The sequence below is a fragment of the Gavia stellata genome, chromosome 3 (assembly GCF_030936135.1).
Source record: "Gavia stellata isolate bGavSte3 chromosome 3, bGavSte3.hap2, whole genome shotgun sequence".
Taxonomy (NCBI): Eukaryota; Metazoa; Chordata; class Aves; order Gaviiformes; family Gaviidae; genus Gavia; species Gavia stellata.
In genome coordinates this window covers 101467032-101493707 of record NC_082596.1, presented here as the reverse complement: position 1 = coordinate 101493707, position 26676 = coordinate 101467032, and the positions used below count along the sequence as shown (strand labels likewise).

At 40.8% G+C, this 26676-nt stretch overlaps 1 protein-coding gene across 1 annotated transcript in view; it reads left to right on the top strand.

The window, feature by feature from the left end:
- The window catches only part of FARS2 (phenylalanyl-tRNA synthetase 2, mitochondrial), a 253211-nt gene that overhangs the window by 132966 nt on the left and 93569 nt on the right, over positions 1–26676 (top strand). Inside the window, exon 6 of the mRNA XM_059815458.1 lies at positions 15432–15592. Coding sequence (XP_059671441.1) covers positions 15432–15592 — 161 coding nt within the window. The remainder of the gene's footprint in view (positions 1–15431; positions 15593–26676) is intronic.

The following is a 26676-nucleotide window of genomic DNA, read 5'->3' as shown; positions in this document are numbered from 1 at the left end:
AATTTGATTTTTTTAATGTATGTTAGGACATATCCCTTTTTACTTATTTTTTTGGTAGTAGAAATCTAGCTCCTGTCAGTGATGTGAGAGTCTCCTAACTAGAACATTAATGAAATTGTGGTATCAAAGTCAAGGTATTGGTTGCTGAACAACTGATAGGACCTGGATTTTTTGTTTGTTTTCATCAAGATCTATTTGATTTGAGTGAATTATGATTTATATCAGGGTTATGATGTGAAATATTGTATTCCTGGCAGAGGTTTCTGCTATCCAAAATATGAAAGTAAAATCCAAATAATTATTTGTAAAGATCTAAAGAAAGAAGGCAAAAAATGCTATTTAATATTATTTGCAGGGATTGCATAGATTTTATAGGATGTGAAGCTCAGCAGTTCACCATGTTAGCTAGTCCTATGCAAAATTTAGTGTCTTGTGTAATTGGACATCTTGTATCTTTAGTAACTTGTGGGAACCCCTAAAATCTCATGGGTTTATTTCGTTAACTGTAAGCATCCCATTGCAATATTCTTAAAGGGGTTTGTGAGTGCATGTGTGGAGTTTTGTTTTCATTTAAAAAAAAAAAATTATCCTACTGAGTGATGGGTTGCAAGACTAAGATATTCTTAAAGGAGATGTTGAAGCCCCTCTCTTTCTCATCTCTGAAATGGTGCCATAATCCCAAGAGCTGTGTTAAATATTAACTAGTTTGTCCACCATGCCTTGAAATGATGAAGTGCTTAATAAATGACAAGTGACATTTATAGCAGTTCTTCTGATTGTGGTTTCATGAGGAGGGTAAGCCAAAGATGCTACTTAAAATGTTGCCATGTAGAAAGTGTGCAGTTTATCTACCCAAAATTACACGCTTAACCATTCACTGCAGAAGGAATTGACAGGGAGTTTGCATGTAAATGACCTCAGAGTGTGTTAGTTTGAAATGGAATCTACTGAGAAAAAATATCACACTGTCATATTTTACCTCCATTTTTTGGCAATGCTATGATACAGTCTTCCATGCTCCTTTTATTTTTTTAAGCCCCCTGAAATCCTGTGTAATAGCTATATATCATAGAATCATTTAGGTTGGAAAAGACCTTTAAGATCATTGAGTCCAACTGTTTTCTGTATGAAGTTTTCTGTTGAGGTTAGTATTTGGGGCTTTTTCCTCGCGGAAAATTTCTCCTTAGCAAAGATTGAGCATGATTTTCTTACGAAGAGTTACATGCAAACACACACACAAAGCCATAAGGACAGCATCATGTAGACCAGAGGGGACCTGCAGAGGTCTGTAGTCCAACCCCCTGATCAAAGCAAGTCCGAGCAGAACAGGTTACCAGGGCTTTGTTCAGTCAGATTTTAAATCTCTCCCAAAAAAGCCTGTACCCATCCCATCACTCCAGTCAAGGGAGGTGTCCCATCATGTTTGTAATCCCAGTGAGGTCATGGCTCTGCAAGTGCGCTTAGACTTTTAATTTCTCCTGTTTCCTTCCTGTGCTGCGTGCATTTGTGTTCAATCTTCTTTTGCTTTCAGGAGAGAGGCAGAGTATTCCTAGAGCTGGCCATGCCACCTTTTCCAATGGCTATGGGTTTGCATTGTCTTTAATATTAGCAAGAGGGAAGGGTGTCAAGCATGTGGTGGTAGAGTGCAGAGCAAGTATAATAGGATTTGAGCTGCTTCAATCTTTATCCACAGCTATGCTGATATAACTCATGTTTACAAATACTGTTATTCAGTAGGTTCAGTGGGTGTATGTAGATAAACTGATTATGTGTGTTCACATATTTCTTTACAAGATGCACAAGTGTGCATCAACTGCTGAAAGCTGGCCCCTCTGTGTTTTCTTTTTGTTGTGTTGTCGTCTTCTGTTTCCTGGGAGAGGGAGAGGATGAGGAGGGGAATGAGTTCTTAGCATACTTTGTGCTGGAAAACCTGATGTTATTTGCTGTAAATACAGAATATGTTAGTCGAGATAACAACTTAGAAAACCTTCATTAAAGTAAAATGCAAAGTAAAAAAAGAACAAAATGGCATTACTTATCCTTTCTACCTTTAAAAAAAAACAAAACAAAAAAGAAACTGTATATAGCTAGAAAGCGATTAAGAAACTTCAGATGGCTGTTTAAAAAAAATATTAAAAAGGGTGTGGAAAAAGTAAAGAAGAAATAGTTTCTATTGACTTGTTATTTCTTTTTTGGAAAGGTCACTGAAAATTTACACAGTGACAAAATAACAACCCAATTAGTATCTGTCCTGTAAAACTAAATGTTAATATATTTCAGATTCTCCTCTGTTGACAAGTGGGACTGATATTCAGGATGGACTTCTCTAAATGAGTGCAGGGCAAAAATTACCAGACACAGTTACGAGTTTCTATAGCAATTGCTGTCAACTTTCAAACTGTAAAGGAAACAAGATGTAATTAAAAACTATCTGTAGGTTTATTTTCTAGGAAGAGTCTTCTTTTAATTGTATTTCTGATAGCTATAAGAGATACAAATTTGATCATGAGAGTAAATCTTAAAAGCACAGCAGCCCCTTTATCTAGCACTTACTATTTTCCAGTAGGAATTTTTTTATTTCATTAATTGTCATTACACAGGAATTATAGAATTAGGAGGTCTAACATTTCTTTTATCATTCATTTCTTAAGTGTCAGTGGCCTTACCTTTCCAAAATTAAGTTTGGTGCATAACAACAGATTAATTATCAACTGTGAAAAAAGAACATTAGTTAGAGAGCTAGTGATTTTTTTGAGAAAGGAATCTCTTTAATAAGGGCGTTTAAACTGCAGTTTTTTCAACTGAGGAAGAGAAATTATTTTTCTTAATATATTCATTCCTCCAGAAAGAAGAGCAGATGAATAGTCTTCTCTGTTAATTCATTTAAATATTTTAGCAGTGAATTAAAATACCGTGTAAGCAGTAACCTTTGATTTATGTTGTATGTATATCAGAATATTTCCATTCATATAGTCCATGAGGAAAATGCAAAACTCAGAGTGAAGCTCAGATCTTTCCCATTGAGGTGCTGTGATGCTCACGCACACCCACCGATTACACACTTGAGCACATCTCTCTTTCCCCACCAAAACAGTGGTCTGTCTTCTGTGCCCCTGCCCTGTGCGTGGAACAAGGCGGTGTTCGGTGAGGAAGGAACTTCACCGCACCTTACTGAAGTCTCTCTGGTTTTTTTTCTCTGTTGTCTTCAATGCACTTCAGATTATATACTGGTGTAGTTTGGGGTCAACTTCTAGTCAAGTCTAATTACATCTTTAGCCCACTTTATTTGCAGTTTTGACTACTTGTTGAAGGAGGCTGTTGTTTCAGGAGGGGGGAAGAAAAGGTATACAAGAGGTACGTACCTGTGTTCAGTAAATAGTACTCTCTTTCTCGGAGGCCGTGCCTGTGAGTACGGTAGAGCACTACTTAGCTGAAGGGTTCAGACACATTGATCCACAGGAGTTTGTTTAGCTCTGGCTTCCTTTGGAAACTTGCAGTTAGTGCGGGCTCACCGGTACCGTGAGTTGCTGTCAGCTGAACTTGTCCAGCGTTCACCCTGAGGTGAGCATGGGCTGAGCCAAGCTCTCTGCAGTTCAGGCCAGGGCTGTGGGCATCATCAGCACCTTCCCAGGACCCAGGAGGCTTGCTCCCTCAAAACCTCCATGCTGCGTCCCAGCAAGTGAGAGAGAGAGAGAGAAACCTTCTTGGTTGGAAAGCTGGAGTCCTGGGGGGAGCAGGGTGGGGGGCAGGGGCAGTTTAGGAGGCAAAGAACATTGCTGAGTTTACTTCTTCTCCTGTGAAGGACTGGTATCTGATTCAGTTTCTAGGATGATCATTCCTCTGTGGATGAATTGGAACTGCTAGGTGGAGGATTCTGCTCTTGCAAGCCTCCGCCTCCCTAAGGCAGTAATTGGAAAGCATGCAAAGGGTGTCTTTAGTGACAGCGGGAAAGGACAGTCTGTGCGCTTGAACACTGCTCTGCCTTCTCTTCCTTCCTGAGCGAAAAAGTTCCTAGTTGAGTGTAGGAACATCTCCTAACTCAAACTTGTCGCATGAGGCCACTAACTGAGGGCTTTTTGTGGTCTCAGTGCCTGACTTGAGACCCTGGGGTCTGATTTGTAGAAGTGTTGAGTGCTCACAGCTGTAGTAATAGGGAGCTGTACTTTGAACATACCGAACACTGTGTCATGCTTGGTGCTCAGAAACATCAGGTCCCAGGTAGCTCAGATTGGGAGGAAAATTAATAGATGCTTTTGATCTTAAAGTCTCTGTGCCGATTACAAAGTCTGTAATACAGGAGACAGCAATACTTCCTCAACTCACCGAGATACGTAGAAGAAGAAGAAGAAAAAAAAAAAGTCCTTAATATTTTTCAAGCATTTAAATACCGTGGAACTGAATGCTTCATTGGGAAGCTCATAACACAAAGAATGTGTCTTCAGAGCTCTGCTTGAATATTGCTCAGTGCGTAAGGCGCTTGGGGTACACGTTCAGCAAAGCAAGGAATGCAAGCAGGTATCATTAACCATTGCCTCTTCTCTGTGCTGAACGGAGCAAAGTCTTGTGGAAAGATTAATACTTGTTTGTCTCGTTGAAGACAGCATCATAACGTATTTCTAAGATGAGAGCATCTTAGTGTTCCTCAGACGACCTTAATTCTAGCATTTCAGAATATCTGAATGTCTCATTGAAACACCAAGTGTTGTATTAAGGCTCACTTTTGTGGGCCATTTCCTGGTTGGTTTAAATTGAAAACTGAAAAATGGAGATATTCTGTTGTATATCGTCACATTCTTATGAGTCATCAGTGTAATATAATGACAAGCTTTGTAGAGCAATTCTGTGTGTATATACCTCTATAATTATTACGCGTACAAAATATTAGATATAATTGAGAGTTTATATGAACATAGTGGGAGAATCATGATTTCTTTCAAGCAGCTGTGGAAGTTGGAGTGCTTATGTGGCAGTCTTTGCCTTCTTTGAATATCTTTTCTGAGGAAAATCCCTCCTCCTTCAAAAGTAAATAAAGCTGTTCTGTTTTGTGCTCTTGGTCCCTGTGCAAGGGAATCAACTGTTCTATATTAATACATATACCTAGGGAGAGGGTAATTACGGGGTTATCCTGCAGCCCATCCTTTTGCAAAGAGCATTCTCTTCCTTTCTGGCTGTTAGTGGTATAACTCTACTGGCCAGCTGTAGCTCCACTAATACATCTAGAGATTGTCTATGGGATGCTGACATGTTTACATAAGCACATCTGTACAGCACCAGCTGGACATCATCAGTGTTTCAGTAACTTAGTGTAACACACACCCTGTGTGTGAGTGTCGCTCCCCAGCCCAGGGTGGGAGAGGCCAGCCAGTGGAGGTGTGCTGTAGGTGTACTTCATACCAGCAGAACCAACTTCTTGCTGCTGGAATTGTGCTGACACTGACCTGTTGCTGATGAAAAGGGACATTGTTAAGAAGAATCTCTTCAAGCTTTCCAAAGAAAAACAAGCTTTACCAGTTCACTCTGTTGGGGACACATTGCTGTTGTCTAATAAGGTAATATTTTGGTTTTCATTTTAGCAAAGCATATACTTCCCTGGGTGCCCATCATGCCTGGGAAAATGGCCTTGCCTGGAAAATGGGACATTTTGCTATTGATACACTTTGCTATGAAATGTCATTGGAGATGGATAGCATAAAAGGGGGATTTAAAAGTGTACATTGAAAGACTACATATAAACTTAATTTTGAACATACAAAATAGCAGTGATATCTTGCCAAGATATTAGTTCCTGAGGGAAAAGCAAGTTCTTGTAGGATTCTTTTCCTTTTCTGTTGATTTCATTTACTGTAGGGTTGTTGTAGTCATGCCATTTTGCTAGAAAGAATTGCAGAGCCTAATCTGCTTCTCTTGTATATTTTATTGCTTGTGCATCTGTTTCTATCATCTTTTACGCGCCTTGTCAGCTGCGTGGCAAGAGTGGGCAAGAAGCATCTGCAAAAGGCACAGCTAAGGTGCTTCCACAAATTATTTCAAGGACTTCAAGCAAAACTTCTCCTTGTGTCTTTTCCTAAGCTTTGCTTGTATAGTTTATATGGGACTTCACAATGTTACATTTCTTCCAACTGCAGTAGTGTAGAAGCTGGTAATACAGTATTGTGTGAAACACCTTCAACCACTTTATGCCAAATTCTAATACAATTTATGTCACTTTTAAAGAAATCGTTATTTTTCAGAAATAAATGTGCTGCTACCAGAACTCAGGAATTTCATACAAATTAGGAAATAGAGAAAATAGAGTTAATTTGAACTTTATGGAACAATTACTTCCTCTTCAATATTTTTTGTCATCTGCTTCATACAGAGATGGTGGGTTAATTTTAAAAATAGTCACTAACTTAAGTGTTCTACTTGTAAGCAAGAAGAGCATGGAGGTCTGGCTGTGATCCTGTAGTATTACTAGTGAAGAATATGATCTGAAATAAATGAAATAAATTATAAATTTTTAAAAAGTGGCTATCGGCACTTTGTGCAGTGCAGGAAGAGGGAGAAAAGGACAGGTGAGTATTCAAAACGTAATTTCCATTGTATTTGTGTTGTATGAATTCCTAAATCATGAAAGAGGTTACTAGAAATGATGAAACTAATTAAAAGAAATCTGAGAAAGAAATCCAAAAGAGAAATTAATGTGAGGTGATTACTCTGAGATGAAAGATTTTTGTTCTCTTGCTTGTAATTATACAGGAATGCTTATTTCATGATAAAAATTGAAGCTGAAATGGGCACATAGGGTCAAATAGTTAAGTGTTTTGTCCGTACACGTCTTATGATAGAGTGAATATGATTACCTGAAAGGGGGTTGTGGTGAGGTGGGTGTTGGTCTCTTCTCCCATGTAACTAGCAATAGAACGAGAGGAAATGGCCTCAAGTTGCCCCAGGGGAGGTTTAGACTGGATATTAGGAAGAAATTCTTTACTGAGAGAGTGGTGAAGCACTGGAACAGGCTGCCCAGGGAGGTGGTGGAGTCACCATCCCTGGAGGTGTTCAAAAAACATGTAGATGTGGCACTTTGGGACATGGTTTAGTGGGCATGGTGGTGTTAGTTGATGGTTGGACTTGATGATCTTACAGGTCTTTCCCAACCTTAATGATTCTGTGATTCTCTCTCCCCATTTGCAGTAGATCTGAAGGGGCTAGTTTAGACCAGATATCTAGCAATGTGTAGTGGTGAAGCAGCCAACGGCATCCCCCAGTATTACGCTTCTGCTCAGCATCTTCTTGCAGGTATCTCTGCTTCCACTTGGAAGCCTCCCCAAATCCAAAGAGAATACATCAATAGCCATCAAGTTGTTAAACACCAGGTATGATTTCAAAACATCAACTGAGTAGGAGAGAGAACTGTTTTGCCTGAAAGAAGGCACTCTTTTGAGTGAAACCCTTCAGTTCCTGCCCCAGAAGAGTGCTGGGCACAGCAGTGACATTCCACAGTGTCCTGAGCGGGCGTGGGCTTAGGCACAGCTCAAGTACTTTCCCAGGTGATGCAGTTCAAAGGGTCATGGCCGCATAGAAGTTAAGCAGTGCACTACAAGCAAGAGATTCTTGTTTGCAAGTTCAGGTTTTGCTCCATCTTAGTGTTCCTGGGAACATGGGCATGAGAGAGGAAACTGAGTAGATTTTAGGCCCAGGCAGAAGAGCAGGTCATGGCTCACTGTGCCTTTTCCTGAGGCACAGAACTGAGTTTCCTGAGGTGTCCATTAGTGCTACAGTTGTATCATTTCCCTTTTATGCATGCCTTGTGTACAAAACATACCAGGAGACTAGTTGAGCATCCATAGGTATATTATAGGTGCAGATAAAGATATTTGCAGGCAGCCAGGTTGACAAACACCAACTGGAAACACTATACTCAGGAGCAACGTAGAGAGAAATACAAGAGAGTCCTTTTGTGATATTGTCCCTGCAAACCCTGCTTGGTGGTGTCTGATCTCATATATAGTACTTACTTCCTGTATTTATGTATTTAAAACATATCCCCATCTTTGAATAGCGTGAGACCTATTGACAGTAATGATTTTGCCCAGGAACATGCAACAGTCAAATTTTTTCAGATGGGAGATCAATAAGCAGGCATGGCTTGGGAAGCCAGTCACACTTTGAAGAACCCTTTTGTGAGCAAAAGTGAAAAACGCCCTGCAAATTGTTGTAGCACAGGACTGGTGGAGTAGTTCTCTAGTAAGAAGAAAGGAAAACTGGGGGTGGAGCTTCTGACCAAAGATTTTTCCAGCCTGTGCTATATAACAATACATTTAGGTACACCTGGACCTTTCATGTTGTGATTTTCTGAAATAAATAAGTTGTGTGTACCTGGAACCTTGTCAGAACTGCTGTGAAACACGGTAGTGGGATTATATTGGAGTTCATTGCGTTGGAGTATGTATGTTGCACTTCAGTATGAGATATTTTTATAGCTTTACCATCAGAATGCTGAACTACTATTGACAGAAGGATATTGAAATTTAATGTTTTACATTTACATGTTTTACATTTACATCATTCTAGGAAAGGAATTTTATTATTTATTATCCCAACCCCAACCACAGTTACAAGGCAATTGATGCCTATGTGATGATGAGGCTTTTCATGAGTTTCTTCCAAAGAATGAGTTTGTGGCAGAAGAGTGTAGTTGTTAAATCATAAACCTTATCTGTCTATTATTTTCATATATTGTAGAGCCAAGGAACCCTAGTCATGAGCCCAAGGCTTCTTTATGGTAGGTGCTGTAGAAACACAAAATGTGGTATCAGTCCCTGCCTGTAAAAGTTGAATTTACTGTGCGGTGTCAGGCTTTCAGAGTAACCATGAGACTGTGCTGCTATCAGCTGAACACAGTTTTTAACCTTTTAATATATGCAGGTGTTCTGGCTGTTCTGTTTTTTGAGCAGGAATATCAAACAGATGCTAATAGCATCCCGTGCTATGATACATAAACTTCTGCCTCTCTACCTTTTGAGGATGTCTTAATCTCTTGAAGATTGTATCACATTGTGATGGTCTTTGTACTCTTGTTCCTTGCTCTGCCTGTTGATCTTGAAGAAAAGACCAATTCATAAGACACTAAACAGTCAACTTTGGTATTGGCGAAATTTTTCCAAGAAAGTTGCATCTGGAGTCAATTAATATATATGGAGTGAATTTGTCCAGCTGTGCTTATACCCCTTAAAAAATGAGATTTGTAATTGAATTTTTGAACTGTACTGCAGACTTGGTCTTTCTGCCAAGTGGCAGCCCCTCATATATTTCTTGATAGCTTTTATTTTTTCAAATCTACATGGCCCCAATGTCTAGGGAGATTTAATGGTATTAAAAGATACTAAAAGACCCAAAACCTCAAAATCCAACTTTGTCTGAATGAAGAAAATATTATGAAAGGAATCAGAATTTGCTTTCACATACATAGAACAAAAAGAGCCATACTGGAGCCCGCAGGCAGAGCCAGGGGAAATAGACCCAAGGAGTCAATTCATTTTTTGCTCTGTGACATAAAATAGGACAGAAAATTGTACTGTCCTCTATGGAGAATGTCCAGTCTTGAGATATTCAGGGGTAAAGGAAAAAAACCACGAAAACTAAGCAAACCATTTGTTCAGATATGTAGGCTGAAGTCTAGGGAAAAAGGAAGACCATATACCATAGAAGTGTAGTTAATGACTAGTATCTTGTATTGCGCCTGGGAGTTAAGTGGATAGTTTATTTTACATAATTTGAAAGGTTGAATGTTATTGCAGTGTATGGTTATGAACTGTGAAAAAAAATCTGGTTTTAAGTAAGATTCTGTTAAACGGTGGTTTTGTCATTGATTTTGTTGTGAATGCTTAGGAGGCTTGTGGGAATGGGAGAAGTGGACTCGAGCAATGATAGGAAGATGGAAAGGAGCAGGGGAGGAGGACTGAGGAATTCATAACTTCAGAAGCAGAAAGATAAAAGAATTGGAAACTAAAAGTAAAACTTGTTGTTTTGGTTCACTCTTTCCTCTTCTGGCTAATCTAATTTTCCTGTCCTTTTCTGCTCTAGTCATCCATTGCTCCCCATCAGAAACATTTTCCTCCCAGCAATTAGGCCATGTCAAATATTGGTAAAACGGTAGAATGTACGTTAATTACATTTTAGAAGAAAGTTGAATCTGGTGGATGGCTTCCCTGGGTAGAAATTTTTTAAATAGGCTGTTCCTTTAGTATGTACCCAGCTATTTTGATTATGGAACAAAAATAAACATACATATTAAAAACTCTATCAAAGCCTTTAAAGTTCTTTTGCTTAGTTTTCAAGTGGAGCAAACCGAAGAGATCAGTCTGACCCAAGAGACAAAGCTGTGGTCTCAAAGTGACTATTATTGTTAGAAAATTATTCCACATACGAGATTTAGAAAGGTAAGTTCTTTTTCCACAGAATAGGCATAATTGAATGTTTACTTCTTTTCTTGAGTTCTTGAGGAGTGGCTTACTTAGCATGCATAGTCTGAAAGCCAAGTCCTTATTTTAGGAGGTAATTTAAACTGAATTGCATACGGGAGCCTGAATGCATCAATTTAACAGAGTTAGAGAATAATATGACAGTTTTGATTTTTGCTTTTGCTGAAGAGAGCAGTTCAGAAGGAAACTTCAGTAAGCTTTTTGGCCTCCGTTGCTTAACATCCCAGCCACCTGACCTTGCACTTTCAGAAGCTCTTCTGTATTAGACTGACACCTTAGTATTTTTGTTTCCATGTAAAACCTTTGACTCCCAACATACGGGAGTTTTATCTGAAGTAGGAAATAATTTAAAATGACTTATTTTTAACAGAGGTAAACATGGTTTACCTCGTTGCTGTGGCCCTCATATAGAATATGCATACCTAGTCTCTAGAGATAAGTAAATACTCATTTTGTAGAGGCTGTTTTTCAAAGCCTGGTTCATAAGCTGTCCATTAATCACGTAGAGCTCAAATGTGGGCATAGGTCTTTGTTTCAGGAATTTCCGATGTTTTCTGTCAAGTCACATGTTCATTATGTCTATAACTTACTTTCTACACAGTTTAAAGCACTGATTTGTTTTATAAAACATGTAATGTAGTCTGTGTATCCTCGGGAATACATTCACCCCTCTTCCCACCGTTTTAGTTCCTGAATTTGCTCCACTAACAGCCATGGTTTGGACTGAAAGCAGGAGATCAAATTCATGTCTTTGCTTCTGGAACTCATTCCAGCTTTCAGCTACACGCACTTTGGGTATATTAATTTTTGGGCATTTTGTGAAGAACACCTTGTATGCAGACTGTTGTATGCTCCTGACTTTGCCTCAATCCAAGATCAAAATTTAATTTCTTTCGCTTCTCAGTAACTGCTGAGTCTAACAATTTGAAGACCCAATTTAGGCTCTATTGAAGAAAAGATTTCTTTATTGGCAGTTTTACAGGAGTAGCAAAAATTGTTAAATAAAAGCCAGCATAGATATAAAAGTAAGTGTGACTGAAGTGTATAACAAAAAAGTTTTGTCAACCTGTTCCTAACACTACTTTGCAAAATATGTCTTAAAAATCTTGTACAGTGCAAAATGTCTTGCCTCACACTTCTTGGGAAGGTAAACGTTTCTGTCTGTGGGTATTTCTAAGAATTCAGTGGGAATCCATGAGTTTTGGCACGTCATTATATATGTCTCAGTAAGTAATTATGAAGCTTCCCATCCTGGCTAATCAAATTTAGCTTTCATTTAACAACTTTTTTTGGAGAATGGCTTGATTGGTCTAGATTTAAGTGTCAACTGATTCATCTGGGCTAGAAGCTTAAGAACAGGACAGATAGATATGACTTCTCAAGGAAGATAAGGACCCTTGAGCTCCCCTGTAAGACAACTCCTGAGCTCCCCTGTAAGACACAGCTGTGATGATGCAATCTTCTGGAGTCAGATTGGACTGTCTCAGCCCCCAGTGTGAGAAGCCAGTCAAGCTGGCTTATCCTTTCCTTTCCCATCCTTGGCTACCTGACATGCAAAGCTTCCAGCAATTTTCTCCTGGTGGTTAGTCAAGTTTTTCACATGAGGCAGCAGGAGCCTGGCAGCGTACAAACCTTTGAGGGCCACTCGGGGAAGGCTCATGTGTTAGGAAAGCTTTATCCATTGGGTTGTGCTATTCCAAGCAGTGATACTATGATTGCCCAACCAGTTCCCTGGAATCTGCTGCTTTGGCCAGGTCTCCGCATTAGAACCTCAACCTGGTTTTTGCCACATTTAAAGCTATTCTGTGTTCATTCTTTCTGTCATGTTAACTCACATTGACTTGACTTCTTTGCATACTACTTGCCAAAATTCAGTGTATTTAAACATATATATGTGCTGTGAAAAGCTTTGGGTTGCTGTCACTCGACAGAGTGGTTAGCTGCATGGTTAATTTTTAAGCCATCTGGTCATTTCCAGTCAGAAAAAAGTTTAGGAGTGTGCTTTAGTCTTGTTGAGTTCCCCAAGGTATTTCTTCAGATGCTTTAAGTCAATCATATCTTTAAACACTGCATTGACTTGGAGCTTTACAAAAAGGAAGCTGGAGAAGAGATCAGAGACAAAATAAATGAAGATGTGGAGTGCAATGGAGATTTGCCAGTGTTGATTTGAGGAGGAATTCTAGGTATGTGCATTTTCCTTTTTTTGTATCTTTTTTTCTTTTTTCCTTTTTTTTTTTTCCCTCTGAGTAGAGGGAATTCTTCACTGATAGGACTTTGACTGCAGACACTTGAGAAGTTTGTGGTCTGAAGGCTGATAATTGTACAAGGATCACCCAAAAGACCAGTTCTGCGACTATGTGTTTATTCATAGCTCAGATGACAATGCTCTGAGTTGCTAGGTAGATAGCTGGGTGAACAATTTTTTGTCTGCTACATAGTGCAAAAAAGTGTGATGTGTCCCAGTCCTTGGGGAAAAAAAACAAAAGAGAAATTGCTGATATAAAATCAAGGCATTCATGGCAGAATCAAAATGCATAGCAAATCAATTAGGTATAAATATTGTACATTAACCACAAAGTGTGAGCAAAGACTCGCAACAAAAACCATTCTTATATGAAAATAATAAAAAAAAGCCTAAATCTTAAATGTAAAGCTCTGCCCATTAGAATATACACCCATTCTGCTGATCTTCTGTCATATCTGGGGGTTTTTCCTGTCCGATCTACCAGTAATCATCAGTAATGTGGAGAAGGAAGATCATCATCCTCTATCACGTATGCTTAAATGAGCATCAGTGAATTAATTAACACTGATACTTAACCTGGCATCTTTAGGTTTCAGGTTTAATACTTCTGTTGAGATTAAGCAGTGGCCATTCAGAACCCTCATAGATATTGCTCCGATGCTTGACTTTACCTCTGGGGGACGGGGTGGATTGTGTTAATCAGTGTACAGAAATGTCCATATGTATATGAAAGTCTAGCACTTCTGAAATGAATAGGAGTTTTGCTACTGAGGCAGGAGCTGATGATCTAAGAAAGACAAGCTGGAAGTTTGGGGAAGCAACACCCTTGCAATGAATTGTATTCCCTTCTTCATAGCCATAAAAATATAATTACTTTTATATACTGGAGTATGGAGAGAAATAGTACTTTCAGCTTGGAAAAGAAACAGTTTATAGTTTACACTTAAAATCGAAGCTCCGAATCTTTTCCAAACACAAATTTCAATACTTTCTGTGTAGTCACTATCCTTTCTCTAAAAATAACTCAATTAACAGCAGCAAATCATACAGTTCTTCATGTAATGTAGCATGGATTGTAGGTTTCCAAGGTCAGGTTAGCTCAAAGTCTGTTGGTTGGTCTAAGCATACTAGTTTGAGCAGCTCTGCTATGAGGTACCTTTTGAGTTCACACCAGTCCTCTATTTCTTAGGACTACCTCAATTCAGTTGATAAACTATCTGCTTTCAAAGGTCAGAAAGTGCAAAATCTTGCTTGTGAGCACGCAAGAAGGGACAAGGCAAAATATCCATACTGCTCTGGGAAATGCTTTTACAAAGTTGACCAAATTCCTGTGGCAGTGCAATACTGCTGAGATAGCAGATAAGGCACGATGGGTTCTGCTGGGGACTTAGTATTCCAGGTAAATAGGCAGGTTCAAACTGATTAAAAGAATTAAAGTGGTGACTGTGTCTCTTTTCCCAAGCTTGTTATGCCTGCTTCTATTTAAACAGGACTCTGGACTGTTTCATCTCAGCTTTGAACGTGACAGCATACCTCAGGATGTCACCAGCGTCCAAATAACAGGAGCTGTCTCCTTTCTGATAGCAGAGACAGGGGTCAGAAAGTAGACTTCTGCCTCCAGCCTCCCGCATGATGGTGGGGAAGCTGCCAAGTTAAAAGTTTCCAAAAAATTAGAGTTTAAGTTAATACTGGGGGAGGCAGGTATGGCCTTGGTCTAGCTGGGTAGCTGTGAGATGTACAGTGATATTATATGACTCAGGAGCACACTGCCAGTGCTGATGATGAAGAGTCAAGTCTGTCACACATGTACACATCGTTTCAGCATAAGTGTTTAGGCATTTATTTAAGTTTTAAAAAGCTCTGAGCCTTTGCCGGAGCTGCTGGGCTCTCAGCTTATTTCAAAATCAGTAGGATGAAGGCTAAATATAGAGTTAGTTCCTGGTGTTGAAAAAATCCCTGTTTAATGACTCAGTGCTCCTGCCCTGTAACTGAAGGAAGGTATGAATATTTACTTTCCTGACAGAAATGTTGCATCATTAATATCTGTACAGCTCTTCTGTATTAAATATTCTTGTCTTTTTGTATTTAGTGCTGCATAAAAGAGACTTGTGTGTGTGAGGGCAGTGGCTTCTCCCAGGGGCAGCAGCCCAGAAGTTCCCTGGTTGGAGGTGTGATGCTAATGCGACAGTGCCTTGCATCCTATTGCTTTGTTTCTTCCAGATGCCTCGAAAGAGGCAATTTTGATCCCCTCAAACATTGGTAATGATGTTCATGCTGCAGAGGCTTGGCCTGGTCTGTCAGCCCAAGTAAAATATTCTGAACAGGAAATTCATGTTTCCATGTCTTATAAAACACAACTGAGTCAGGTGTGGAAGTGCTCAGCTCTAAGGATAGTAAAGGGAAGCAGCGTATAGCGTAATGCAGCATTTCTCAAAGTCTATCTGAAACTTGGGACACAAATTGCCAAGGGTGCAGCTTTATTTTATTACCACTTTTGGTTCCCAGACTCAGTGATGTGCCCAGTCTTGCTGCAGTTTTTGATGGAAGTAGGATCTGTCCTGTAGCCTTTGGATCTTTCATTTGGCAGTTACTTGTAGGCTTTTCTGTCTTGCCACTTCACCTTTTTTTTTTTCCTTGATAAATAGGTGAACATTTTATCAGCAATTTTTCATGTTGTGAACTTAAGCTATTGAATTTTTATCTTGTTTGTTTGTTTATTGCAGCTGGCGCTCAGGATAAAATTGGCTGGGCATTTGGCTTGGGTTTGGAGAGGCTGGCCATGATCCTGTACAATATCCCTGACATCCGACTGTTCTGGAGTGAAGATGAACGCTTTTTGAAACAGTTTATTGTGCCTCACATTTGGCAAAAAATAAAATTCCAGGTAAAATAATATGTATACGATAGTAATTTTCTGTCAGTAAGAACTGTGTGTTGCCCTAGAGACTAACACATAATTAAAATTCTGTGCCATTAACAGATTAGGTTTTAAAGCAACGATTCTCTGAGATAACTGCAATAAAATCCAGCTTTTGATGATAACATTTTTTTCAACCAGATAATGTTGTGAGTTGCTGCTGATACCCAGTGAATATCTCTGTTCTGAGTAATACTTAAGCGTATATTTAACTTTTAAATTTATCCAGACTAGGGATTGATATAGGCCTGTGTCTGGTTTGGGTATGTTCTTGAATTGTGTCCATAATTCTGTTTCATGTGTTTGATGCTAAGCATTCAAATATCGTAACACATTCCCAATTTTTCCCGTTGTTTTCACTCTACGTTCATTGACGTCAACGTGAGTTGCATCGTTAAACTTTGGCAAAATGCTTTGTGAACGTGCCTCGCTATCTTCAATATGTCAGCTCTTTCCTTCAGATGATAGTGGGGGCGAGTGCAGGCCCAGCTTGTATTTCTTTTGTAACTCCTCTACTGAGGTGATTTTTGTAGTTAGCAACCCTTGTCTTAATTTTTGTAGTTGCAAAGTAATCAAGCATAACTGGATTGAGTGGAAATGCTACTTCCATAATATTCTTCAGCATGAGCACGGGAAGGTTCGAGTCAGGTGGTATCACTGCTCTTTGGGGGAGTTGAGCTGACATAGCTGTGTAGATGCTTGACAAATTCTGAACACAAAAAGTGTTTTGCTGCTGCCTTTTACCTTTTTACTTACTTTGTTTGTGAACAGCTTGCTTATGTTTTTTTAAGAATTGGAAACATAAAAGGGGAAATCAACAGTGATAATGCTTAGATGATATTTTACCCACTCTTCGCTGGGTAAAAAACTGGCTGGACGGCCGAGCCCAGAGAGTTGTGGTGAATGGAGTGAATGGAGTCCCCCAGGGCTCAGTTTTGGGACCGGTCTTGTTTAATGTCTTCATTGATGATCTGGATGAGGGGATTGAGTGCTCCCTCAGTACGTTTGCAGACGACACCAAGTTGGGAGGGAGTGTTGATCTGCTCGAGGGTCAGAAGGCTCTGCAGAGGGATCTGGACAGGCTGGATCGATGGGCTGAGGCCAACCGGATGAAGTTCAACAAGGCCAAGTGCCGGGTCCTGCACTTTGGCCACAACAACCCCATGCAACACTCCAGGCTTGGGGATGAGTGGCTGGAAAGTTCCCCCGCGGAAAAGGACCTGGGGGTGTTGATCGACAGCCGGCTGAATATGAGCCAGCAGTGTGCCCAGGTGGCCAAGAAGGCCAACGCCATCCTGGCCTGTATCAGAAACGGTGTGGCCAGCAGGAGTAGGGAGGGGATCGTGCCCCTGTACTCGGCTCTGGTGAGGCTGCACCTCGAATGCTGTGTTCAGTTTTGGGCCCCTCACTACAAGAAGGACATTGAGGTGCTGGAGCGTGTCCAGAGAAGGGCGACGAAGCTGGTGAGGGGTCTGGAGCACAAGTCTTGTGAGGAGCGGCTGAGGGAGCTGGGGTTGTTCAGTCTGGAGAAGAGGAGGCTGAGGGGAGACCTCATCGCTCTCTACAATTACCTGAAAGGGGGTTGCAGAGAGGTGGGGGTTGGTCTCTTCTCCCAAGGGACTAGCGACAGGACAAGAGGAAATGGCCTCAAGTTGCGCCAGGGGAGGTTCAGGCTGGATATTAGGAAAAAGTTCTTTACTGAGAGAGTGGTGAAACACTGGAATAGGCTGCCCAGGGAGGTGGTAGAGTCACCCTCTCTGGAGGTATTCAAGGAGCGTGTGGATGTGGCATTGTGGGATGTAGCTTGATGGACATGGTGCTGTGTGGTGTTGGGTGGGTTGTGGCTTGTTGTTGTTGTTGTGTGGCGTGGGTTTTGTGGTTTTTCTTTTTGTGGTTATTTTTTGGTCGTTTTTTTTTTTTTTTTTTTTTTTTTTCCCAGGTTGGACTTGATGATCTTACAGGTCTTTTCCAACCGTACTGATTCTGTGATTCTGTGATATTTGAGCAGTCTCCCCCAAATCAGTAGCAGGATCCATTTTTTAATTCATGGCAATTCTGGCACATCATCTCTGCTAGAGTCAAAAAGTCAAAATAGTGTTTGGATTGGTTTGGGGGTTGTTGGGTTTTTTGGTTAGGTTTTTGTTTGGTTTGGGTTTCTGTTTTGTTTGGTTTTGTGTGTGGGTTGTGGGGTTTTTTCAGTGATACTGGCATTGGGGTATTCATGTTGTAGTTATCACTTACAGAAAGAAGATGGGTTTTTGCCACTGTTCCTGAAGGTGGGTCTGCCTGTAGGTTTCCCTGATCTCCTACAGAATGTTTGTTGTTCTTGTCAATAAGAAATGTTCAAGCCTCCTTCTTTTCAGCCCATATCTTTCTGATTGGCTTTGCTCCTGAGGAGCACAGATTGAGGCTTGGTTTATAGATTGCAGTCTGATCTCTGATGGAACTAGATGAGATTTCTTGCTTGCTTTAAAATTGTGGATCCAAGCCTCAAACTGATATTAGCAGTAGATTGGGTTTTTGGGGAAACATCCAGATTGTCAGAATGATATGGTCTGATGTTGAGGGTGAGCCAAAGAGAGGGCTGGGTGTCTGGCTTCTCGAATTTGTGTATCATTTTAATGTTCAGCTTCAGATAAAGTCAGGTGTAGTGAACCAATCTGAAGATGACAGAGGCATAGGTTACTGTGGAAAGACTCAGGAAAGGACACAGTTTCTAGGAAGCTAAAAGTGAAAGAAATCTTTTTTTTTTTTTTAATTGGTGCTGTCTGGTAAACTTAGCTGAGCAGGAGTCACTAGGAGCACATGGTTTTGCACTGTTTTGCTGGGTAACTGTATCATCAATAAGAGAGTGGTGACAAGGTCTTGGGTAGGTCTTTAAGCACTTCTTTCTGAGCAGCATGGCATTTCTTTCAGCTGGCATTTGTTTAACTTGCAACAAGGAGAAAAGTTCTACAACCCAAAACTGATGTTGTAGAGTCATGAAACTGAGGGTTGCTGGCTGAAATACATTTTGAAGTAATAACATGAATCAGGAGATATGATGCAATAGGCAGGGGACTTCAAGGAAGAGAAATTGTCAGCCGCTACTGTGCTCTAACTTGGACCAAAGGGAAAGACCAGAGTAATGTTACTCGGTCATTAACTACTGCTTTATCACATTAATGTGTTGGCAGTTGTCATATCCCAACAAATAGGTCAATGAAAAGTATACAGATTAAGAGAATGAGGGATATGGGAGAGGGGCAGCAGAGGTGGAAAGGTGGATTATTCTGAGTCTTTTCTGAGGGGAGACCTCATCGCTCTCTACAATTACCTGAAAGGGGGTTGCAGAGAGGTGGGTGTTGGTCTCTTCTCCCAAGTGACTAGCGACAGAACAAGAGGAAATGGCCTCAAGTTGCGCCAAGGGAGGTTCAGGCTGGATATTAGGAAAAATTTCTTTACTGAGAGAGTGGTGAAGCACTGGAACAGTCTGCCCAGGGAGGTGGTGGAGTCACCATCCCTGCAGGTGTTCAAGGAACGTGTGGACGAGGCATTGTGGGACATGGTTTAGTGGGCATGGTGGGGTTGCTGATGGTTGGACTCGATGATCTTACAGGTCTTTTCCAACCTTAGGGATTCTGTGATTCTGTGATATGGCCAATGCTTTTAGAAACAGATTTTTGCTCTGGTAACCAGCACTTCTTAGGGATGTTTTTTCTTTTTTTCTTTTTTCCTTTTTTTCCTTCTTTTTTCCTTTCCCTTTTAACACATACATACACACACCCCACATGGATGTCCCATCTTCAGTTTTGGTAGAATAATTCTGCGCAACTCTTAGTTTATATTTTTCAACTCTGTCTTGAATATAAGAGACCGGAGGCAAGCTTGGGTTTTTGTTTAAAAGCAAGTCTGTGTCCAGCTTTCATCTGGTATCTTACACTGAGCTTTTTCAAGCTCAATACTGTACATACTGCTAGTACATACTGGCGTTGCTTGTTAAAGGGTTAATGACCCTTTCAGTGAGAATACTGTGAAATAATCCTTGGTGCTACCATAAGATCTCGGGTGATGGAAGTTAATAAGCCAGTTTTTCTTTGGTTTTGTTCTGTGTTTTTTTCAGGTGTGCTGTAAAACCAAGTTAGCATACGTTCTGCACCTGTCTACTTTTCTAAAAAGTCATAATTAATGAATCACATGGTTTATTCATAGCATATTTGAAAGAAAACTTTTAGACTGTCTTCCAGTGTAGATGTTGTAAGAAGTCTTGATGGATATTAAAAACGGGTCAGATTTTCTGCATGCAAGGCCATGCCGTATTTTTCAGCCTGACAACTTAACCAAGATAGACCAGATGCTTTGAGAGCTTTTCATTACACAAGTTGAATCCTGCAACCTCAGAAGGCCTGGGTAAATGTCCATCCTTTATGTGCTTAACTGAGATAGACCTCTCAACCTTTGGATACTCCCCCCATCCTTTCTTATAATCTGAATATTATCCACCAACATAAATATTTTTCTTTCTGTTCATTAAAATGTTCTTCCAATACATTAAGTCCACACTACATAGCAGTAACCTTTAATAATAGCCAGGCTAGATACACTCTTGTTCAAAAATGGAATTTAATTGGAACATTTTCTTGGGGCTTAAAGTATGTTTTGTGCCTTATAACAGCCTGAATCTGTCAGACTTTTTCCTGTGTCATCAGTTGTTCAATATATGCGTGCAGGCTTCAGTAGGTCAAAAAGCTGCTGGGAAAAGCTGACAGTGCTTGTACCATTGTGGCCACTCAGCACAGCAGTGTTAAGAGTGCTGCTCCCTGCAGATCAGATTATCGCGTTGATTTGGATTACCAAATCGCTCTAGCTATAATTTGACATGAGTCACAGCAATGTGGGAGATCAGGAGCTGGTAACTTGCCTTCAATCACTTGTTTGGGCTTCTGCTCAGGCTGTGAAATGAAAGGCTGACGACGGACAGGGCAGGAAAGACTAAGCACCTGCAAGGCGTAATATAATAAAACAAATGGCTTGGATTCAATCTAGTATGCTGTGTTACATCTCTGTTCGTCACGGCTCTGAGCATAGTTGCTGAACCAGCATTCTTACAAAAAAAAGATGTGTCTGTGGGCTGACAACTCTCAAGAAAAGGTACAAAAATGAAATGACATTTAGGGAAGGAAGGCACTCACAGTTCAGATGAAGTGCGGTGTGCCCAGAGGTGTTGAATAAGATGAATGGGCTCTGGCGGCAGGACGGTTCCTGGAACTTCCATCATTTTGCTGCCACAGCGAGCAAGTGGCATGTCATGTCAGTTGACTGCTGATGCATTCTGTCCTCACAAAGTCACTTTCATTTGATGCTGCTGGCGGCTGTGTCTGCTCTTGTTTTAAATAATTATTTATTTTGATTGCAGAGGAGCCTTGTGGCCTGGAGTGAGGTCAAGCAGAAGCATGTTTATGCTATTCTAAGGGCAGCACTGGTACAGAGGGAATCTGGATCCGATTCCTAGCTAAACTGCAGACTCCCTCTGTGAGATTATGGGAGTTGCTTTCTTCTTCTTTTCCTCATTTCTGCAGTATCTGTAATATTCTGCAATATCTGTAATAAGCCTAGCACCACCTACTTTTTACTACCCTCTTCCATCATCTCCAGGGGCTGCTCCTTCCTTGTAGCTGCTGGCACACGCAGTCTCTCCAAACTCAGTTCCTTCATAATAACCTGTTAGCTTCAATATTCAAAATAATAGACTTTCTAACCAGGATCAGTCTGATGGTGCCAGGACAGACAAAGCTCCTAGAGCAGCTCTGCTGGGAGACCTGAGGGGCTGGTAACCTTTGGAAGTGGAGCGAGGAGACTGGAAAAGCAGCTTGAATTGACACTGTTCACCTCCTGCAGAGCTGTTGCCAGAATAGTGTTGAAAAGTGAACAGTCAAGGTTAGCAGAGATGAGAAAAAGCCTATCTTCAGAAAGATGTAGTTGTGTGGAAAGAAGTGATTCACCATATGGGAAAGGAAATCAAAGTGGGCTCATCTTTCTCCAGTAGAAGGTAGCAAAGGCTGGGCCTCACTCCCATTTGCCTTTGCTCAGCGTGCCATAGGAATTAAGCCCCTATTCTAATGACAAAGGATTTATCCAGTAGCCCAGTTTGCACTATTTGCTACGTATGTGATCCCTCTTGTTCACACAGTTACACAGTACAACTTTTTTACCTTACTGTGCACTTTTGAGTTTTCCGAGACAGTCATCATCCCTGTGCATCTTTCCTGTGCACATACCTGATTGTTGCTGGGAGACATAGTGCTTGTCCTGAAGCTTTAGAAGATGCTGAAAATAAAATGCACTGGCAGGTCCAAGGGGAAACTTTTGCAAATTAAACCATCTTAGTCTATATCCTTTATTCCATGCTTGAGAAGGAGAGCATCTAATGTGTAAGCCAGCCATTTCAAGCAGTTTGATCTTCTTACATTCACTGCACAGGGTGGGTCTGTCTGATCCATCATTAGTATGCTACTCCATATAATTTATATTTGTCTTCTTAGTCTGTGATTAGCTTTATTTTCCAATAAAAAAGTACATAGATTCACTGGCTGCTACTTTTTCAGATATTTTTCATCAAGATTAGGTAACTCCATGCTTAAATGGTTATTCATTTATTATGTTTACTTTCTAATAGTGCATCTATTAAAGGCAAATACGCAACCATTAGTATGTAAATTTAACTTGGATGTCTGAACAAATGAGGTACAGCCTCAACTGTGATTTATTGTCTAATTAGTTTTATTGTAATTGAAGATATATAATATGTGAATGCATGTGGAGGTGCAACAGAGAATAGATGATGGTGTAGCGTAAACATTTTATTGGCATGACTTTGGGAAGGTTGAATTTCTTATAAGTAACTTACGTAGATCATCTTAAATGAACATCAATAAAACCTTTACAGTGCTGTATATCATCTCCGGTTTGTCTGTATACTCTGCAGTACATTGTGAAACTCCTTTTAGTGTTGGATAGCCATGGAAAGAAGGCAAAAGTATCCTCTTCATTGCAGAGATGCTGCACTAAGCTGCACGATTGGCTTAGAAATCGCTTGATCATCAAGTCTTCTCTCATCAGGATGTTATATCTAATATCATTTGTAGCCAGTGCTGGTATTGAAGCTCTAGGAACCTGAGCCCTCTGGCCCCAGTCAGGCAAAGTACTGAAGCACATACTGAGCTTTAAAGTCGCAAGTAGTCCCATTTAAATCAATGGGATAGTTCCTGTGCTCAGTCAAACGTAACCCAAATGCCTAAATAGTTTCAGGTCAGAGATCTCCATACTTCCTGGGATCCAACTGAGAGTGATCGGCATCTTGCAGGGCTGAAGCAGAGGAAACTTTCAAAATGGTTGTTACAAGCAGTAAGAGTTTAATCTGACAAACCACAAACTTCATTTACAAAATTTTTGATCCAAGCCAGTTTTACTCATCAAGACCCGGGTAAAGAAAGTCAACAAGCAAGCATCTGGAGAGTAAACAGGGCTTGAATTCCCATTCTCAACTAAAGACAATTGGCTGAAAACATGGGAAGGAAAGAAGAAAATAGGGGCTCAGAAATGAGGAGAGAGAGAGAGAGTGGATGGATAGTCATGTGAGACTGGATACAAGAAAAAACAAAGCACTGAGATAAGACAAAGTAAGAGGAGGGTAGAAGAGAGAAGAGCTGTACTTTGGGCACTGGGGGCAATATGAAAAAGTCTGGGGCAAAGAGAGAAAGCTTAAACAAGATGGGGGTGCGGGGCAGGAAGAGGAGAAAGACACAGAAAAGGAGAGTAGGTTTAAAGCAAAAAACTGTGGAGACTGATGCAAAAGTCTCTTTCTAAATCAATCAGAAAGTTCCCAGATGTTGTACTGTACACATCTACTCTTGATCTCCTTTTGAAAAATCAAGAAGTATGAGTCACCATGAAAATTATGACCACAAGTCATCAAAGCAAATCTGTACTTTGAAGTATTATCATCAGTCTTGGGGTGGGGGGTGGTGCTGAAAGCAAGGAATGTGTTGTCTGAGGGTAATGATTGAAACATTTATAGCAGCTTTCCGAAACTCAGGCATACCTCAAAAACAGAAGAGAAGTGATGAAAACGGGTATATCCAATGCTATCCTATCGTAACTTAATTTTGTGGACTTTTAAGTCCAGGTCTAAAAAATAAGCAGCTTACATACCAGTGAACTGCAAATGAGTAATATAGTGGCTTTTCCATCATATGATGTAGTAAACAGATGCTCAGACACACATACAATTTCACTGGAGCACAACTCGACCTCTGCTCAGCCTTTCAAGGTAATGAATTTTCCAAACACATTCAGTGTTTTCTTTGTCTGGATATTCTTAGCTTTTTATTTCCCCAAGTAAAACCTGAGTGAGGATACTTACCACAGCTACTGGTTCTATAGACTGTCTGTCTCTTGCTTAAAAGAGAGGTTGTGTCTGACACTGTACAGAAGTGCAGATATGGGAAGGTGTTGAAGAGTGTTACCTGTATTAGTTCAGTGTGCTAGGAACAGCAATATGGGAATCAAAGGAGTACCCTGTCTTACCTTCCCACCACATCTTTACCTTTGCTTTCATTCATCTTCATAGTCTTAGGATCTAAGGCTAATTCAGGTTGGAAGGGACCTCAGGAGATCTCTAGGCCCACCTCCTCCTCAATGTAGGGTCAGCTCAGGTCAGGCCAGGTTGCTCAGGACATTATCCAGTTGGATCTTGAAAACCTTCGAAGATGGAAACTGCAGAAGTTTTTTGCACAACCTGTTCCACTGCTTGACTGTCTTCATGGTGGAGAAGTTTTTTCTTATATCCATTCTGAAATTCTCTTGACTTGCATCCATTGTCTGTCATCCTCCCACCATGCATAGGAATGAAAAGCCTGGGTCTATCTTGTTGATGACCTCCTTATAGGTACTTGCAGAGCAAGCGTTTCAGCCCCCTCATCTTCTTGGTGGCCCATTGCTGAAATTGCTCCATTTGTCAATGTCTTTCCTGTATTGGGGGGAGGGGAGGGGGAGGCAAAACTAGATGCAGTACTCTAGATGCAGTCTAACGAGCACTGAGTAAAGAAGGCTAGTCACTCCCCTTGATCTGCTGGCTGTGCGCCTGTTGGTACAGCTCAGGATGCTCTTGGCCGCCTTTGCTGCCAGGGCGCACTCATGCCTGGTCGTTGTCCACCAGGAGCCCCCAGGTCCTTCTCAGCAGCACTGAGATCTTCTCTTTGCATGTTTTCTTGTTATCCCTTCTGTGGCTTATCAAGGAGATGTTGCTTTTCTTCACTGTCAAGGCTCTTCATGGCCTGTTCTTACCTAGCAGTTCTTCGTCTTTAGACAGAAACTGATGCCTGCACCAAACTGACAGTGATTTCAACATTTCTTCCTACTTGTTAAATGCCTTTGAGCATTTTGGGTTTTCTCTGATACTGCTTCTCGCACTGCAGAGGAGCTGTCTGTGATATCCACTTTCTGTTCTCTTTCAAGCCTCTCAGAATCACAGAATCACTAAGGTTGGAAAAGACCTGTAAGATCATCAAGTCCAACCTCTCCTTCACGAACTCCTGATATCTTGCAATGCCTACCAAAACAGCTGGCAGCAGATGTCTGAGGTGGTGAAGAGCTGAGAGACCTGCCTGTCATTTTTGAGTTTCATTTAATGGTTCCAGTGGACTCTACCTCCAGCCTTCGTCTGCTTGTTATCATTTGTCAGACAGTTAGCACATCAGCTTTTAGGGGCAGGAACCATCACTGGACTCCACATTTTGATTCTGTATTTGTGAAACAGTGTGCTAGAACCCTGGCCCATGACTAAGGCTACTAGGTACTGAGCTGATATTACTGAAACTCCTGGTGAAAATAACCACTGATGGGGGATGTGGTTCCCAGCAATCCAGCTGCTACCCCTTGGGCTAATACCGATGAAGCAGGTTTTCAGGCATACCCTGTTTCCATCCCTCTGCCTGCCCACTGCAATCTAGTCTTACTCATAGTCTCCCATTGAACCTGGACACATCAGCAACAGTTTAATTCCTTTCTGCTTGTACTTGGAAAAATGTCAATAGCCCTTTGTGCTTAGATTAGTTAGTGATATTTATCTTATGTAATATCTCCATCTGCTGTCTGCTGGAGCACCAAAGGGTGAAGCAAATCCATGTCATCCATCTAGCAGCCACCTTGATAGCAGTCAGATGTACAGGGAAGCCTGTGATATTCATTCACAAAAACATAGCTGTATTCCTCTCCTTCACCTCTGTTCCTTGAAAATACTTTAAGTAATTCTAGGTTGTTTTCACAGTCTTAGAATATTTGAAAACTCTCATCTTGACCCCTCAAGTTATTACATGCCAATAGCAGATTTGGTCTTGCTGGTGATGACTTGAAGAAAAATAGCTGGTTTGTGCTGTTCTTTCTGGATGTTGTGAGTTTTCCGTTTTGTACACAACTGTCCCAGTTGGAATTTGTGTGTAGATTGGGGGAGTATATGTATGTGTATATATATGTAAAAAGAGCAAAATATTTCATCCTTACTTTCAGTTTTCTATGCTAACACAGTTAAATCACCAGTTCAGGTTTTATGACATGGCACATAACTGTAAAAGCTGGATGTCATTCTGTATTTCCTCAAATTCTCGGCTATGTGGGAAGCCCAGGGCTTTACTAACAAACCTAGAGAGTGCCACAGGGGTTTTTGGAAACTTGCAACGTGATACCCATACCGTACCCACCTGGAAGATGGTTCTCTTTTTTGACTGCAGGTCCAGTCAGAGACAGCAGTTGAAACTCCTCTCTGTTTGAAGGATTTTTGTGGTTTTGTGACTGTTGTCTACCACTTGTCCCCAGAGCCTTGGTTCTCACAGTAGCAGGATGAGAGGCACAGTGTTTTGCTTTTTTGTCATGTGCTGTACTGCTCTGCGCTTCCAGTTGTACCACAGCAGCTACTTATGTGGCTACACTGTGACGTGGATCAGGGCCCCTTTTTCCTCTGTGGTTCCTTAAAGCCATATCAGTTCCCTGATCTACTTCTCAGTGTTTCCCCATGC